Source organism: Melampsora larici-populina (assembly GCF_000204055.1).
Source record: "Melampsora larici-populina 98AG31 unplaced genomic scaffold MELLAscaffold_11, whole genome shotgun sequence".
Classification (NCBI taxonomy): Eukaryota; Fungi; Basidiomycota; class Pucciniomycetes; order Pucciniales; family Melampsoraceae; genus Melampsora; species Melampsora laricis-populina.
Window position 1 is genome coordinate 283,093 of NW_006768775.1, and position 18,716 is coordinate 301,808.

At 38.5% G+C, this 18,716-nt stretch overlaps 4 protein-coding genes across 4 annotated transcripts; all 4 read right to left on the reverse strand.

Moving 5' to 3' along the window:
* Positions 1 to 4,361: 4,361 nt before the first annotated feature.
* MELLADRAFT_123806 (uncharacterized protein) lies at positions 4,362 to 5,157 on the reverse strand (the record flags this gene model as incomplete). The annotated part of the gene is made up of 5 exons (XM_007408228.1): positions 4,362 to 4,390; positions 4,485 to 4,550; positions 4,656 to 4,772; positions 4,854 to 4,916; positions 5,019 to 5,157. 5 exons carry the CDS (start codon positions 5,155 to 5,157, stop codon positions 4,362 to 4,364), a joined length of 414 nt encoding a protein of 137 aa, XP_007408290.1.
* Positions 5,158 to 6,958: 1,801 nt separating this feature from the next.
* Positions 6,959 to 7,986, reverse strand: MELLADRAFT_104816 (uncharacterized protein; the record flags this gene model as incomplete). Its single annotated transcript, XM_007408227.1, has 6 exons — positions 6,959 to 7,049; positions 7,129 to 7,342; positions 7,398 to 7,454; positions 7,513 to 7,647; positions 7,714 to 7,767; positions 7,857 to 7,986. 6 exons carry the CDS (start codon positions 7,984 to 7,986, stop codon positions 6,959 to 6,961), a joined length of 681 nt encoding a protein of 226 aa, XP_007408289.1.
* Positions 7,987 to 10,327: 2,341 nt separating this feature from the next.
* Positions 10,328 to 12,738, reverse strand: MELLADRAFT_42818 (uncharacterized protein; the record flags this gene model as incomplete). The annotated part of the gene is made up of 8 exons (XM_007408226.1): positions 10,328 to 10,878; positions 10,960 to 11,117; positions 11,207 to 11,505; positions 11,594 to 11,919; positions 12,063 to 12,142; positions 12,344 to 12,432; positions 12,506 to 12,545; positions 12,623 to 12,738. 8 exons carry the CDS (start codon positions 12,654 to 12,656, stop codon positions 10,831 to 10,833), a joined length of 1,074 nt encoding a protein of 357 aa, XP_007408288.1.
* Positions 12,739 to 15,355: 2,617 nt separating this feature from the next.
* On the reverse strand, positions 15,356 to 17,670 carry MELLADRAFT_47732 (uncharacterized protein; the record flags this gene model as incomplete). The annotated part of the gene is made up of 4 exons (XM_007408225.1): positions 15,356 to 15,989; positions 16,106 to 16,487; positions 16,578 to 17,462; positions 17,559 to 17,670. The coding sequence occupies 4 exons, from the start codon at positions 17,604 to 17,606 to the stop codon at positions 15,688 to 15,690; spliced, it is 1,617 nt and encodes a 538-aa protein (XP_007408287.1).
* Positions 17,671 to 18,716: the final 1,046 nt, after the last annotated feature.

Consider the following 18,716-nt stretch of genomic DNA (forward strand, 5'->3'; position numbering starts at 1 on the left):
ATCAGTTGCAAAATTCAAGATACCAACTGAAATGAAGATTAGCCAGGTTACTGTTTATGAACTCATATTGAGCACATTGTTGAAAATGTTGGTGTTTGTCTGGCGGTTGTACGAGTTGAAATTCAGTCATTGGAGCATATTGATGACCTAAGATGAGTTTTTTTGGATTGGATTCCAGCTTGGTGAGCAGCTTTAAGATACGACGGAAAGATTCAAGGTCAACAAGATTAGTTTATCAAATATACCAGCAAACCAGCAAGATTTATATTCGCACTTACGCACAACATCGCCTCCAGTGCATTCTTTCAACGTGAGCAATCATAAAAGTGGTCTGGATTAGCTGTGAAAGCGGATGATGCTGAAAGGGTAAGCAAATGATGAGTTTTAATGATCTCGCTCGCCTGCTCTATCTCCGAGTATTATAAACTTGGTGTTACACAACATGAACAACAAGAGGAGCGTTGTTGGTGGGACAGAAGAGGGGTTACGTACGTCGCAGCTGCATCACTGTCCTTCCAAGCTTCAGCCCGAGTCTTAGGTTTTTCCAGCAGACCGATGTTACGTTTTCTACTCCACCATGCACATACTCCATTGGCCGATGGTCGTGATTGGTCAGGGACAATGGTAGCGGAGGGCCAAGGTTTGTAGCAGACTTGGACTTATACCACGGAACAGATGTCCAGCCAAGCGTGATGCCTGAACCAGGGCAAGCCTTGATCTGGAAGACCGTTGTGTGCCGATTCCTGTTCTTCGGTCTCGAGAGCCAGTGGTAGTTGATGACTGGGATGATGGGTAAGATCTGTTGTTGGCTTCTCAGTTGCAAGACCTTCAGCCAATTGATGCTGAAGAATAAGTAAGTCATCTTGAAAAATAGTATTGACGTCAAGAGACGGAAAGTCAGGTCTGGAACAAAAGTAGCTAATACCTTGCAGTAACTTGATAGCTGATACAAAGTTTGTATATTGAGGATGATGGGACCAAGCTGAAGTGTGAGAGCACATGTGATATCTACCAAAAACTCTATCATTTCCTCTTGGTTGGCTACCCCGTGTTGTGACTGAGATGGATCAAGATTCAAAGTAAGAAGTGGATCCCATAGTCGAATGACGTCAGTGAGATCAAAGCAGTGAGTGATTGGCAATTTGCTGAGCCGCATAAAGGATTTCTTGAAGATTAAGACCTTGGACACATGCCTAGTGAAATCGATTCATGCGACAAATATAATAGTTGATGTGTGGTTTGTGTCGCGGAAAGTGTGGACTCAAGCTGGTGGAGGGAGAATTGGTTGGTATAAAGTGTGAGCATGTCGTAACCTTTTTTCAAAGCGGGGATGAGCCAAGGTGCATGTGAGTTCGGGTAGGTTTGGGTGTGTTGCAATCACTAATTCAAATGTTTGCCACCAATTGTGGCGCTTTCATGTGAATCATGAGCTGGAAATTTTTGGTGGATTGATGTTCATATGGATAATTGTGTGAATGATAGGTGGCAGGAAGATGAATATTCAAATTCAAAGAAGCTGTGAAATGGTTTCTGACAATGGCCAAAACTTGAAAATCACGCTAATGGTGTATTTTGTTGAGTTTTGTAAGCGAAGTGCCTTTGGGATTAAATGTTATGATGATACAGGTCTGCTCATTTGTCTGCTCATCTGAATAAGTAAATCACATGTGATATATCTTTTAACTTTTTTCTAGTCTGACAAAACCGTACCAAAAATTGACTATATATACCACTATAGCTACTCAGGAAATACTTTGCAAGCCATTTGACAGTAACAGGAAGGGTGTTACATGAAGTTTAGTGCATGGAATCACACCAAAACTACAAGTCAGTGTATGTAGTCAATTTTTGGAACAATTTTGTCAAACTGAGATTTTTCTACAGAACATATTACATATGATTTACTCATTCAGATGATCTAATAGCTGAGCAGCTGTGTTGGTGCAGTGGGTGATCAAAAAGCTACAGTTCTTTTTCTTTGAAAAATTCAATTGATCAAATTTCAAAATTCACACCTCTCCTTGTTGACCATCACCTCTCATATTCTCACCATGAAGCCGCTTACATCTGAAGTCAAAAACTAAATCATTGGAATGCATCTTCTTAAAGCAAGAAACATGGATATTGCTCAAGAATGTGGTCTATCAGCAGTACAGTTCAAACTGTAGTTTCAAAGTTCATGCTATCTGGCTCTTTTGAACCAAAGAAACCATCAGGACACCCTAGAATTTTGACTAGTTGTGATCACTAACATCTGATCCTAGATATCAAACGGTCACAAAGATCAACTACTGATCAGCTTACCCAAAAATCAACTACTAAAGTGGGCAAGTGCACCATTTGACATTTGTTGAGAAACCTTAGATATAACTCTCAAGTGGCTCCGGTCAAGCCATACTTAAATGCTCAACATATTCATGACCGTCTTGAGTTTGCAAAGCACCATAAATATTGGACTGTCAAAGATCAGAGATCAGTAATTTGGACACATGAATCAACATTTGAGGTGGGAAAATCATATGGCAATGTGCATGTCCAACAAAAAGCTAAAGAAAAGCATCAATCCGACTGTTTAGTTGCTTCTCACAAATCAGTTCATTCAAGTGTGATGGTATGGGTGGATTCTATTCTGGAACTAAGCTTGATCTAGTGGTATTGAACTCAGGCAGAATGAATTCTGAATCATACATCAATCAAGTATGTGAACCTGTCATTAGACAATTCTTTGAGAATTCACCAGAAGCACATGGTCTAATCTTGATGGAAGATAATGCACCAATACATACCTCTAAACTTACATCTAATTGGTGTGATGAAAGAGACATTGTCAAGTTAATTTGGCCACCTCAATCACCAGATCCCAATCCAATTGAAAATATTTGGTCCAACCTCAAACATATGGTCTCAGCTACTGATCCAACCCTGACACTTAAAACTATATCTACCATAAAATCAAATGCATGGAAGGCTGTCCCCTCTGAAAAATTGAGCACTTAGTATCATCATTGCCTGATCAAATCAAAGCTGTTCTTGAAGCCAAGGGTAAATAAACACACTGGTGAAACACACTCATATATTTTTTGAATGACAAGGTATGTTGATTTTGTCATATCTACAGATAGACAAGATGCCTATGATCCTTTTCATCTATTTACATTAGAAAAATCATTTGTAAAATTACTATTAATCATTAAATGTTATAAGAAAAATGTATTTTATTTTTTTGAAAAAACCGTAGCTTTTTGATCACCCACTGTACTAAAAATCACATGATATCATTATCACAATAGTTAGAGTAAATCCTACTTAGTAAATCACAATACAACATAGGTGTTTGGTTGGTTTGGGTCTATGCTTAAAGTTTGCCTTCACTGTTATCATAGATGGGAGGTAGGTGGTGGTTTGAAAATATGGGGGTGAGGCTGAGCCCAGTCGCAATGTCCTTTGGGAAGGACGCACATAGATATAATCTAGCAGGTGTGTCTTGTGAAGGATTGCTTTTCAGCACAAAAAAAAAAAAAAAAATGGTTCCAAACCATCAATTGAGGTTGTTTGGAGAAAGATTGAGAATTCAGGAAGTCCTTTACAAGTCAAGAAAATCATTTTTTTGAAAAAAAACACAATGATGGGAAGATATTTTTGATGGATCAAAAAGAAGGTTATTAATGTGATTCTGACTTTGTTCTAGCACAAGATTATAAGGGTTGAGCCTTTATATCTGATCAATCATATTGATTGGACATCAAGTCTATTGAAATTGTTATTTGAGTTGCCCTCAATTGCCTTAACTTGACTGGATTCTACCAAATTTTCTTGTTTGAATAACTTTGCTCAGAACAGAGTTCTGTTCCAATCTGTGAGATCATCCTACTGTCCTGAGTATATCCATATGTTCACAACTCTTTTTTCACCTGTTAATATATGAAAAGAGACCTTGTTTGATCTATTGACTTCTATGGTACAGAACGGATTTTTGAGATTTCGACTATCCTTCCTCTTATCTATGGGCTCACTCCCCCATTTTAAGGGTTGGTTCCATCGTTTCTCAAGTTGTTGTGATCAAAAAGGATCACAAGTCTCTTTTTATGCAAATCTAATTGGGCAAGTGTGTTGGAGCCATTGATCAGAGTGGATAGGTAAAGACAAATGTCTTCATTGGTTTCTTTGTGATACAAATTTCTCAATCTCTTTAAAATAACTTCCACGATCCCTTTGGTTTCACAAGTTTCACTATACCAGCGTTTAGACAAGAATGCATACAGATCAACTTACTCTCGATAAGTCGAGAGGAATTTTCGATTTTTGATGTTCCAACATGCTGAATGTCCCAGGATTAAGGATTCTTTGTTTTTTTTGATACTCTACGGCACCATAAAGCAACCCTTACATTCTGAAATGAAATCAAATGGAATAGTTAGAAAGTTGATGTGTTTTTGAGTCGGGTAGGGTTTTTACATAGCAGATGAGAAAGGCTCTTTACTTACCAATCTTTTTGCCTTTATTTTTATTATAAGGGCATGTATAATGATAACCCTTAGTATTGATACAATCTGATGAACATTATAGATTCATAGAAGAAGACGATAGGTTCAATGGTGAATAAGCATAAGTTTTTGATCAGATATCAAATGAGTTCAAGATTGAGAAAGACGTACTGAGGGTCGGGTTTTTGTCATCATTGGTATAAGTATATTGAGCACAATCTTGTTGAGATGTGGTTTGGTCTGTCGAACCGTTGTGAGTACAATCAACCAGTACAGAATAATTCTTATCTAAGATGAGATATATCAAACCAATGTTACTTCATCACTTTCAATACGAAATTCGGACATCGAAAACTTTTTGATGCTTACTCCCATCACGGCAATTTTTTGGACTGCAATCATATGAATGCCCATCGTACGCACTGCCGCACTCTTTTCCCGATTCGATCCATTATACAAGTGGGGTCAGCCAGTCTGACTGCAGAGGATCCTGAAGCCATACGGTCAACAAAAAACCCTAATGATTGTACTCACTTGCAACACCGTACTCAAACAAGTAGACTACGTCGCAGCTGGTGTCATAGAGTTTGACATGTTTCGCGGCCATGACCTTTGAGACGTTAAGCCATGAAGCAAACACTAAAAATGCGATGTGGAGAAATTTTTTGAGCATTTTGGGTTGCGCAAGAGACGAAGATGAATGTGAACAATTTGAGATGGGTGAGGGCTAAGAGAGACTGATAAAGGAAAAGTGCTGGAAGACACGATCATCATGAAGTGTCTCCTTTGAGTGAAAGCACCGGGGGTTCAATAGAACCACATTCCGATCTTTGACCGGTGAGGCGCTGAAGGAAGGCTGGTGCAATTGCAAGGAGATCAATTGGAAGGGGACGTATACCGACAATTGTGGGCATGGGGTAAACAGGGGTAAACTAGGGTAAACTTAACAAAGTCGCCTCTCGGAAGGAAATCGACCAAAAGAATCAGAATTTCTACATGCGGTTCCTCCTAGGGCGCGGACGCGGCCGCGCGAGTGGCTTAGTTGAGAACGCGCTCGTGAAGGGCTTATGCTTTGAGCTTATATGTGATTTCTTCAAGATCAAAACGTTTCATGTGTGCACTTTTTCGGTAGCGCCCCCACTCGACCCTTGATCACTTCCCAATGATCAAAGATTTAGATAGCCAAAGATGTGTGTGCGACCCTCCAAGATAAACTCAAGCAACACTCCTTCCAGCTTCAGCTTCTGAATCTATCCCCAAGGCCATTCCAGAAGACCTTGAAACCAACGATGTGAAAATGGAAGGCAATCACGCTCATCGCTTTTGTAAGCGCGTGCATGAATGAATCATGATGGTCAAACAATGGTTGCTTGTGTGCGAAGGCGGTTTTCATTGCGAGTTGGCTATGAGGCTGAGGAAGTGGTTTAGTTAGTAAAACTAAAGAGATAATATATTTCAGTGACCAACACGCGCAGAGCAAAAGCACACCTGCACGAAGTGAAGAATGGAATCGGTGAAGAGAAAACAAGTAACACGATTCATCATCTATTTATACCGATCAGATCACTAGAGAAGGTCACAGCATATGAGATCATGACTAACAATATGACTTCATAGATATATGATGAGTGATGAATAAGAAAGGAATAAGATATTAGATTAGATAACCAAAGAATAAGTGTATAGGTCAAAGTTCAATTGTTTTCAATCTGATCGATCAGTAGAAAGGTCACATTCCAATCCAGCACTTATCACTGCAACCCAACACAAGTTAGTGTCATGATTCCCTTTGAATATCTCTTCGGACTTCCAAATCTATACCTTGACTCAAATGCCGCCGAGTTGATTGACATGCTTCCTATCTGTTACTTTGCAATCATCTTTCGTGATCTAAAAAGGGCTTCGAGGTCACAAAATCAAACTTCAAAATCAGGAATCGATAGAAACTCGGAGAATTAGATATGGATTGCTTAGATGAACAAGTACGTGGATGTAAGTTGCGCTTGAAGGAGGGGATAGCTTCTGAGCTTGGAAACTCCATGAATCGCTTATCGCGACTTTCAAATCAGGCTACACCCCACACCATCCAGAACTTCGAAATCGCAAGTTCTGATTGGTCAACTACTTTCTACGTTGGACAAGCTTTGCGCGACAAGTGATTCCAGACAGGAGCTGGAGTTGGTGGCTAGGTCCAGCGTGGGACTTAGCGAAGGTCGGCAAATGTCTATATTTTCTGACGATATCTCCATTTGTACCATCACATGGATTGATTCACTTTTCACACGTCATAATTAGAAGGCGGTGGGCAAACTTAAACGACCATGTCTTATTTTGGTTGTGGTTTCATCATAAATTCATTTGTCATTTGCATTCCATCAGAAGACATACACACAAACAAGTAAGACTACTTTGATGTCCATTTGTCTCCAATTACAAGACCGGTGCGATAGCACGTTAACTTTATAGCGTTAAGATTAGAGAACTAGAGAGGCGACACCAGCAAAGAGAGAGGCAGAAACGGCAGAGACCATGTTGCCAGAAACCACGAAGGCGGAACTGGTAGTGCTGTAGAATGGTCAAGATATTCGTCAGTGATTGGGCCACGTCAAACTCTCTCTGTATCTACGAAGGTCGAGACACTCACGAGCTGGGGCTGGTGGCATTGCCGTTACCAGATCCTGAAGCGTTGGTAGCAGGCATAGCAGTGTTGTTGCAAGCTGTCGCGTCACCCGACGTCATGTTGTTGGACATGTCTTTGTCGTTAGGCATGGTGTTGTTCATAGCAGTGCCGTTGGCTCCAGGGGTAGTGGCGGGAACGTTGCCGATTTGGACACCGTTTGACACACATCCGGAACAAGCTGAAGTGACGGGTTAGTAGTGTGAAGGCCTGAAGCAATTATACATGAAGCTTACTTGCGCTACCGGCGGAACGACTGGAGCAAGTGTATACATCGGTATCGGTACGGCAAGCTAGGGAGGCGGAATGAATTAGTCAAAGTAAACGCCATTTATAGAAGATTCAACCTACTGTATGAGGAGGCAGACGATTTGCCCATGGCCTTGGTGCAAGTAACGTTCTCAGGTTTCGGGTGGGCAGCTCGTCCCTTCTCTGTTTCTTCCTTGGTAGCATTTCCAGAAGGGCCCCAGACACAGCCAGATGCAGCTACAAAGAAGATGTTCAAGCATCAGTTTTCATATCTTTTAGCGGTTAGAGACAACCCTTTCTTACCAATACCACCGGTACATCCCTTGGTGCACACGAGATCAGGTCGCGAGTTACAGGCTGATCAGCAGAAAAAGCGCGAGGATCGTATCGTTTTGTCAGGTCAATGGAAATAATCATATCTGTTGCGGCAAGCAAAGAACACGCACTAGATTTCTCGGGGATCATGGAATCGAACTCGAAACATTGATTATCGGTCCCTTCATCACGTCGGATGAGCGAGGAGGCCGAAGCAGAAACGATGAGGAAAGCAGTGAGAACGGCAAATGATTGCTGCATCTTGATGTAGTATGAAATATAGTTGTTGGGTATAAAGAGGGTAAATTAAAAAAAGATTATTATGTTGTAGGATGTGAGCTCGTAAGGAGAGAGTGATGGTACTCGTGTCTTTATATCAAGAATTTGTGAATTCACTGGAAATAAAATTTGAGAACGAGGTGGGGGTTGAGACGCGGTTACGGACGGGAAAATATTCTAAGGGTGGACCGGGAGGCAGCGCTGTGTTGTGTGAAACGCTGGCGTCTTACTCAATCACAGAATAACACGGAAGCCTAGTATGGTCAGCTATTACGACATCTCCATCACGATTCAAAGGGTCCGTGTATCGAATAGCGCCGCAGATGTGTCACTAGAACGCCAAATAAGATCAGCCTCTTCCTTGCATGTGGCTCTGACCCTTTATAATAGAAATGAGCCTCGCAACCCCACCTTCCCTCTGGCGTACACAAGATTCCAGAAGGTCGAGGACTGTTCGCCTTGTGAGTCGTGACTGGCCATGGAGGTTTGAAAGTTAAGCTTTGAGCCTTAAGGCTATAGCCTACGTGCCGGTGGACTCACGTGGACATGCTCCTCGTCGCGTACCCAGCTGAATCAGACCCCTCGGCCCTCAGACTCGGCTCTGCCTGTCTCGAACTTCGAAGTCGGAGAGGGCGAGCGAAGGACGAGCCCGCACAAGAAGGAAAGATACATAGACGAGGGTCATTCACCATGCCGCTCCGACCATATTACGAGCATATTCTAGCGTATTTAATAAATCAATCATCAGATTATAATTTGAACAATTGCGTGACTTTAAATGGTTTGCCACAATTTCATATATGGCTTCTCGGGCTGAGCCTTAGGAAGTTTGACTCAAAATCAAAAAGTGCGGGGTTTGAGATCTTTTTCATACAGTGTTCTTCAAGTTTCTCCAAGCAAAGTGTAACTCAAATCAGCCTAGCCAATCACTCGTTTTTCAAAAAAGAGCTTGATTTCAGCCCGGAAAGACCAGAGTGTTTTTCAGGCAGAGTACTAACCTTAAAAACATGATCATGGAGGGAAACAGGTTACTTTGTTTTTGGGATTCAAGCCCCATATCAAATACATTCTTGCATTCTTATCCACTCATGTCACTTAATCTCAACATCCTAGTATAGCTCATATGTTTAGTAGGCTAGAGGAGCCAAGGGAACAGGTCATTAAATAACTGCAACACCCTTATGACAACATTGTATAACTCAAAGTTAGATTTTTGGCAGCTCCATACCATGAAGACCATAGACCACTTGTAATCTTGAAGTTAGAGTGTACAAGTAAATTCAGCTGTTTTAAAATCCATCATGACGTGAGCTTTTGGTCTGACTCTAGAACTTTGAAAGAAATCCATGTTTGCTTATTTTTGAGGTCATGGATTTAGGGTACTCAAAGTAAGTATGCACACATACATACTTTCGTGTGCATACTTTTTTTTGGCGGGGAAAAAGAAAAAAATATACTTTTGGCCTCGGTCTCCCCGCCAAAAAAAAGTATGCAGCGAAAAGTATGTACGTATGCATACTTACTTTGAGTACCCTAATTGTACACGATTATCAGTATGTAAGTTGAAAAGTAAAGGTTCTGCTAAATTGTCATTCGTATGAACTCACTTTTTGAATCGCGACTAGCATACCAAGCTCACATATCTACAAGCTTTGGACATGTTTGATTTCCTGCAATTACTCAATTGCCTTGAGTTCACCATCTGATGTTACTACTGGTGAGCCAGTGATAATCAAATGATATCATCACCTACATATGTCCTTGACTCAACTCCATCAAGGGGTACATTTTCCCATTTGTTTGGAGATCAGTTTAAGTCACATTAGTTAACCTTGAAGAAAGTAAGAGCATCCACTATGGGTGCGTTATCGAGGTGATTTAGCGTTACAATAACGCTAAAATATAGACAGGTCCACTATGGACCTGTTTTAGACTCGCGGTCCCTACAACCGCGTCAAATCTTGCATTCCCCGTGTCCAAATCTACGCAAGCCTACGACTTGATTTATCGTAGGATAAATCAAGTCGAAACTGCTGTTCTCGAAACCTCAAACTTGAAAACATCACAATTCAAGACTGTTAAACTCCATGTTCAAAGCTCAACACCTCAACTTCGAAGCTCACACTTCAGGTCAAGATCAATGTAGGGATCTAACCTGATCTTGACATCACAAAACTAGCCTTGTATGTAGTAAGCTGAAGGCACCTTGTAGAGAAACCACCAAATCTCATAATTACCACCTCTGGGCCATATATGTTTATCTCACAATCAGATCAATCTTCAAAATTGGCCTTCAAACTTCAAACTAATCCCCTCTACTGTTGAATCCTGAATCTGATGTCTGTCATTTCTTCTTTCCTGTTCTGTTGAAGAGAAAACCTCAAACATTCCATATCTTCCTCTTGCTCTCTCCAACAAAACCGCCTATTCACTCTATACTAACATATGTGCATATATATAAAAACCAAAAAGAAAAGAAAAAGAATCTAAAAAGAAATACTAAACAAATCAAAACTTCCACTTTCCACACAAAAAAAAATGAAGACAGAAAGAAAAATGCTAAGAAAAAAGAAATTCAAACTAATAATAGAATTGAATCAAAAATAAGTATGTAGATATGAAAGCAAAAGAGTTTGGATTTTTTGGGTTTAGGAGATGAAATGATGAGTGATGAGTTAATGAGTTGAAAGTCATCAATGACTTTTTTTGAAAGAAAAATATAAGAATTTAAAAAACAAAAGAAAAAAAGAAAAAGCTTCTATAGTTGTTAAAGATAAAATGAGTCGATTTTATCATTCATGAAGTTCTTAAATGTAGAAAAAGTTTTTATCGACCATCAGAAAATAGTAAAGAAATACTTTCTCCGTTATGAGTCTATAAAACCAAAGAAAGATCCCAATTAATATTCCAAACTTCTCGAAGACTATACCTAATTTATGAGAGAAAGATCCTTACTCTACGAATACTTTCAGCAAGAACAGGTGAAAGATCCATAACTTCAAGTTGACCACTAGCTTGATCTAAATGTCTAACTTGATCAATCGAATTAGTCACGACTAATCTAAGCACCGGTAAACCGGCTAATTTAGTCATTGCATCACCAGATAAAAGTCCTAGTTATTCCGAAAAACAAAAACAAAAATCAACTTCGATTCTCACTCTTAATGACAAAAAGAAAAACGCGTAAGGAAAAGCAACGTACCATGAGAAACGATTGCATACACAGCTTTAGCACCAGCAGAATGTAATTCTTTAGCAGCTAAAGATAAAGTTTCACCCGTATCAATCATATCATCTAATAAAATCGCATTTTTACCTCTAACATCTCCCACTAAGATTTCCATCTTTTCTTCACCTAATTCTTCATTCTTTTTTTCCTCCGTGGTTTCATTTGGAGTTTCAACACCATTTTGATGATTGGTCTTATGAATTGCTTTACGTGCTCTTTTTCGATTAATCAAGGCGAAATCCACATCTAATTTGTCTGCTAAAGTAGTAGCCCTTTAAATCCCACAGAAAAAAAAACATAGATCAACTTTCGATTTCTAAAACAAAACACGCGCTTTCAAATCGTAACAATTCAGCAAACCTTTTTGCACCACCAGCATCAGGCGAAACGATAATTGAATTTTTCCAATCTTCAACCGAAGCTTTAATCCATTTACAAATAATAGGTTCAGTCCAAAGATTATCCACTGGAATATCAAAAAACCCTTGAATTTGGGATGCATGTAAATCGACAGTAATCACATGATCACAACCAGCTACTTGTAACATATTTGCCACTAATTTAGCTGTGATGGGAGCTCTTGATCGGTCTTTTCGATCCATTCTTGAGTATGGAAAACATGGGATTACTGCTGTGATTCGTTTGGCTGAAGCGGTTTTACAGGCTGAGATCAAGATTAAAAGTTCCTACATCACAAAAAGTTGAACCAAAATCGTTAGTTTCTATGATCAAATCTATGAAAGTGAGTTTTGATTGTTTTGGGATCGTGTTTAAGAGATTCCAAAGTATAGGTTTTAGAAAGATGATATTTGTGGAGGATTTGGCTGACCATTAGCAGATCATTTGGATCGGCCGCTTGTGTACCAGGACCCACGGTTGGATTAAACCCAGTTTGAATAATAAAGACATCTGTAATTTGGGGAATATGAGTTTTTTTCAAAAGATTCAAGTAATAGGAAAAGATAGAGAAAGTTGAAAAAGAGATCTGATGGCTAATGATATTTGTTATTTTGTTGTTGGTCTCCATCCACAATTGAATTTTTAATGAAAAAAAGAGTAGAAAAGAATGGAGAGTTGAACGATGATATAAGAGAGAATTCTTTTACGAACCTTCTTCACGAACAGATTCATCTATAGCTACAGAAGTTTCACCATCTGAAAACTTTTTAACTTTACAACCACAAAGCGAGATCCCGAGCCTAAATAGAATCCAAAAAAAGGAGAGGATATCAGAAAAAAGGCTTCATATCGAAGACGAAATTTCTTGTTGACCTTTGAGCTACAGCTAATGCTAGAGCAGGATGACTGTTACCTAAACCAAAAGCAATCACATCAAAATAAGTAAAGTGACACTGAAAGCAGAAAGAAAGAAGAATGAAGAGAACATACCAGTTAGAATCTTAACACCACCCTGTTTGTTCATTATTAAAGAAAGGTGCCTGAAAGTTGATTGGAGATAAAAGGTAAAGGAAGTGATGGAAAGGTTTTTGAAAAACTTGACGTCTTCCTCGGTCTTGGGCGTGAAAATTCTGAAAAGGTAAACAGATAGGATTCTCAATACAGATGTGACATTCGATCATTTACATATCATACAGTAATCTAAACTTGTGACAGTTGGATAATTTTTAATTTTCAATCGGAAAGTGATCGGGTTTATTTGCTTCACTGCGAGGACACAGAGGCGGATCCCCACAGAGAACAAGACAGCCCCCTAGGTCCCGTAGGTAAAAAATAAAAAACATATTGCTGATTGAAGTCACGATTTTCTTTAGGACAAGAAGGTTTTATATTCTGTGAGCAAGGAATTTAGACCTATCTTATGGGACAGTACGTACGCAAGCTTCACACTTTATCCTGCTACGTATGATTGTTTTTGTCTGGATTGGATGTTGAAAAGATTATCATTGGCAATCAATCAATCTAGATGATTGTAGGTGCGAGAAATACAGCTGTGTTTATCAGCTTCTTTCCTTGAGCTCAAAAGCATATTGCTTGTGGCATCCTTCTGAAAAAGAACAAGAAAGTAAACTTGAAAGCTATAAGATTTTACCCGGACATTTCAAGGGATGCGTCAGAATGTCCTTTCAAGTCGGTTTCCATGCAAGAATGGTTGGCCATTTCTTGTACAATCTCCCTGTGGTTCAATTGAGATGAAGTTATCAACACATGATCAAAGATGCGATAATCACTATTCAAAAAAGTCTTGTACCACAAGTTTTAGGTAAATTCTCTTACACCAATGTCAAGGAAGAAATCAGATGTAAAAAAAATTGCTCATCACTGGTTGGGAAGCTCTCAAAGCTTGAATCTTTCCGTGGAAAACACTTTTCATCCAAGGACCTACATCAATTTCATTTTCCTGCATACACAGATTCATATGATGTTGCAAAGTGGTATGATCCAAAATTCATGATGCATACTTACGTTTTATGGCATAGAGCTCTATATCATTCTCCTGAGCCAATATGGTTTATTGTAAGAATTTGGTATAAGATTTTGATTGGCCAAAGACCTACATAAGTCAAGCAGTGACTTCAAATTTAAACCAGTACCAAAACAGAGATATATACAAAATCATTTCTGATTTGAATAACAATCCACATGTCTTGAAGTGTTCTCAATGTGGAAAAGACCAGAGGTTGTATTCAAACCCATCAAAAAGGGATATCTGGGTTTTAGAAGGGTAGTAACCCTCCAAACTCTCAGAATTAAATATAATGGCATATAATACTTGCTTTTGTCAAGAAAATATCATGGATTTGTAATAAAATCATTGGTACATGGAATCAAGAAGACATTTTGCTTGTGTATCAGCAATTTCGGGTCTGTGATTTTTGTTCTTTAGCCTTTGTTTTTGGGAAAGAGTGTATGTTCATATGATCATGAGTAAATGAAACCACAAGTCAAGACTTAACCAAGCCAGGATCCTTTCTTTCTTAATTTGATTTATGTTTGTTGCTGAAACCTACTCACTGACAACTCATAACAACTGAACCAGCCTGTTGGATATTGGCATTGTGTGTGTTTTATCCAAATTCCCTTTTGGTTTGCTTTGTTCCTTTTGGGAGTGTTTTTTCTGTGAGTATCGATACCCCAAATATTGTATGATCATCGTTTATGCACAGGCTGGGGTATCCAGTTGATGAGAGCCAAAGTTTTTTTTCAATATATATACAAACAATAATGTATAGTCAGAAAAAGGAAGACATGCATTTATTTTTCAAATTGCATACTTAATGCAGGTGTTGAAAAATGCCAGGAAATTTGGAATGTGTAAGTTGATCAGATTCAGCTCCATATCCAGCTTGTCAAAATTATATATTTAAGCAACTTTAAAGAGTTCACCTAAATCTATACATTTTTACTGAATCATAACTTCAGCAATTTTTGATACCCCATCAGGATGCATAGCCTGCCCTGGGCCTTCTATCCCATCTCATATATCCAATTGTATGGGTCCAACTGTGAAATGCTTTGTCTCTTCCCTTGTACTAGACTCTTTCTGGAACTTTCCAGAAAGAATCTGTGAGTCAAGTTCTTTGTGTCTTCAATTACTTGTTACTCATTCAATGCTTTTAAGCATACTTGACATGCCATCTGATACAGAATTGATACCTTATATATGGGCATTTTTTATTTGACAAACAACTTTTTAAACATGATTTCATTTGTAACATGGTAAATAAAAACTGCACCCAAGTGTTTGTACATATTACTGAATGGTTCCGCAGAGGTTATCCATTTTACTGAGTTAATGTTGACTCTCAATGATCTTGTTCAATTTGATACCCCAGAATTGTTGAAGTATGATTTTGATTCCTGAAGTCCATTTGGATTCCAGCAAGGGAACCATCAGATAGCTCGTATCACCTGTCAGCAATGATTTTGTTACATCACAATGATCTTGTTGCCCAATTTCCCTTGGGATCACTGACAAATGACTCACTTCAAATCTAGTTTGTTGCTAAACAGAAGTTGGTCACAAGGGATACAAATCAAACTTTCCAGTTCTGGTCACACCAATGAAATCAGTTTGAACAAAGTGGGGATGAATTCCATTCAAAGGTGGCATGAACCTATTTTAAGGATATTTGTCATACCAAAAAGAAATTTTAAAAGTTTGATACACATCATGTTTAATAAGTGGTAAACCAAAAGATTGTTGAAACAACATAATTGTACTTTGATTAATTCTAGCAATAAGTAATTGTAAAAAAGATAAGTAATTACGAAAGTATAACTTTGTTGTATATTTTAATTAAACCTTTATTATGTAGAAACGTAAGAAAAATGACGATTTGCGTAATCTTTTCTTACTTATAATTTAAGTTTTTGTTTTTCAAAAGACCACGAAAAAGATAACAAAACAAAACAAAACAAAACAAAACAAAATCATACAAAAAAAACCTACTTAAATTGCTTATACAAAAAAGAAAGTCACAAGTTGTGAGTGATTACCATTCAGCCCATAAGACAGGTAAGATAGTCACACAAGCTGCCCAAAACACATTAAAAGCCAAAACAGGTATTTGAAATAACCTATTGAAACCTAAACCGATTTCATCTTTTTTGGCAGCTGAAACTTCAGATTGAATCATGATCCAAATCGAATAAAACGCAACTGAAAAGAAATGTGAAAGTAATAACATTGGTGAAGGTTTTAAAGCTGATAATAATCCAATCGGATCAGTTACACATCTACCTCCTAATTCAAAGTATCGAAAACATCCTTGTTTAAGGATTTCTAGTCTTTCATCTATTGATCAAAAAAAAAGTTTTCATTCAGTAATTTAATTATTTTTTTTTTGCAAAAAAAGGATTTTTTGCAAAAAAAAGGAGATGATTAAATGATAAAGGGAAAAAAACTCATACCATCTGCTCCAAAAAGTGTATAAAGTGCTTGAGCTAATACGTTTACACAAGTAGAAGTTTCTTTTCTATTCTGATGCCATTTTCTAACACATTCATTAACGGCTTCAGTATCACCAAGATCATCTAAAGGATCGAGCAATTTTTTCAATTTGAGGACATCTAATAAAGCTACTGTCATGCCTCCTCCTGTAAGTGGATGTCTCATATTGTGTGCATCGCCTAACATGATCACACCTGGATGATCTTCTTGTAAATGTGGAGGTAAATATGAATTTGGCATTACTCTTAGACGATGTGATGGGTCTGGTGAGTCTAGACAGGATTGAAAGAGTTCTTGTAGTGTTGGTGGTAGGATTGGGGTTACTTGACGTTCGAGATAATCCTGTGGAAAGAAGATCTTGATCAGTGATTTGAAAAAACAAACTCCACTTCTATAAAAGAACCCTACGAAGCTACAAATTTGAATATTTACCTTTAGACTGCCATTACTGATACTTGGGACTTTACTACCAGGAACATCGACTAGCATCCTAGTATCATCCAACCCAATTTGATAAATAAGTACAGGACCAACTCTAGATTCGTCTGCCTCAACCACAGAAGAAGGTGAAGCTTGTGAAGGTAAAAAGACATGACCATGACCAGGTTGTGGGATCGTTTCAAAGGGTTTAGGTGTTTGTAAAATTAATCCAACAAAATGAGATCTTACAATCGGTTGACGAAATGCTTGTGGTGCTAATTGTCTTCTGAATTTTGAGAAACATCCATCGGTGACTATTGTGAGTGAAGCATAAAATGAACAAGACTTTTCGGCGCCTGATTGGATTGTCACACCAATGAAATGACCACTATTAGGACACCTAATGAGTTCTGTAACAGTGGCTTCAATTAATGTAACACGTGAGACTGCTTTCCAACGAAGCCGTTGAACAAATCGACCATGATGAAAACTTCTGCCTTCTTGAATAGGTTTCTCTAATCCATTTTTCTTGACATTCCAAAGCGCACCATCTTTCCAATCTAATTTCTTTGATGTACTTTGAGGAGGATAAGGTAAATTAATACCACCATGAGTCGTATTCGAATTCTTACGTGATCCCCAAAAGACTGTATACCCTTTAACTTCTACTGCTTCGATTTCATTTAAACATTCACTTAATCCTAATTCTGAGACTGCTAAACATCCACCTGGTTGTAATAATTCTCCTACGATTCTATCGGGTTGTGTTAAATCTCTTTCGATTAATAGGACTGATCTTGGGTTTTTACTTTGAGGATCTGAGAGTGAGTATGCTAGACTACTGCCTGCTATGCCTGCTCCGATGATTATTACGTCGTATGATTGAAGACAAGCTGTCTGAGTTGGCGTAAACAGAATAAAAGGTCAGTGTTATGAAACTTTAGTTTACTGTAAGCTGGAAACTCGGATGGGTGAGGTGAATGAGTGACTCACTGAGATTGAAGTTGATGGTACCTTGGTGGTAGCATGTGGATGTAGCATCTTGAATGAATGATAATGTTAAATAAGAACTGAGGGTTATTGTGAAATGGTAATCTTGAGAAATTGGTTTGAGTTGAAGAATGCAATGAGAATCGAGATGGTCAAGTATCCTTTTTGTATGTAACACTTTCACACATGTAAACATTTCGGTACAGCTTGCAGGTAGACATCTCGATCGAATCGAATCGAACCCCATTGACATTCATCATTTGACTGATATCATCACTTCTAGCTTAACAGTTGAGAGTGTTGAGGTCATCTCAGGAGAAGGCCATTCAGATCATAGGAGACAAGAACGATGCGGTTTGAAGGGATGTGATCAATCATGTCATTCTAGATCACAACATCCTTGAAGTCACCAAACCGTGGAAACCTTTCCCTTTCCGTTGTCTGGCTTTTAGTTTTGGTGGTTTGTCAGCTGACAAACTGACTGTTAAAGCTCGTCTCTTGTCTTGAGAGGTACAAACAAACTCCTGGATCGTTTGGCCTTTCGTGAGCCATTGAATTTTGAAAGCATCAACATGTAATTCAAAGGGAAAAAAGATGGAAGAAAATTCCGTAACTTGCATTCTTTTGGGAAATCAAAAGATACTCAGTCTATATTTCTTCAGAGTCATATTGTCCGATATCTTAGGAGAATCCAGTTGGATTATCTTACTTCCATATTTGCTCATATTCCCTATATAGCTTGATTGCGGTCTGCTTTTTGACTTTTTGAGTATATCCAAATCAAGAAACCTTTTGCACAACAATGGAAAACAATCTAGCAACAAAACGTATACGAGATTTATATACTCAACACTGCAAGTTTGGATGTTGAAATTTGGAAGTGAAGATTTAACGTTGATGAAAATCCTATGGAAGCTGCAAAGCTCATACACCGGGAACCATGAGTCTTTTGAGCCCGGCGAAATTCAAATCAAGCGGTTCGTGAAGGTGCTTTGGGTGTAAGAATACTCAAGAAGAACACTGATTGTTAAGCTTTATCATTCTTCAAAGAGCTTGGTACTTGCTAATGGGCAAATCCCTGGGCCTGTCTCCTATGCTCTCCAGCTTGATTATGACTCTATCAAAGGTTGTTTAGCCATTTTATACATGATTAGGAGTGTT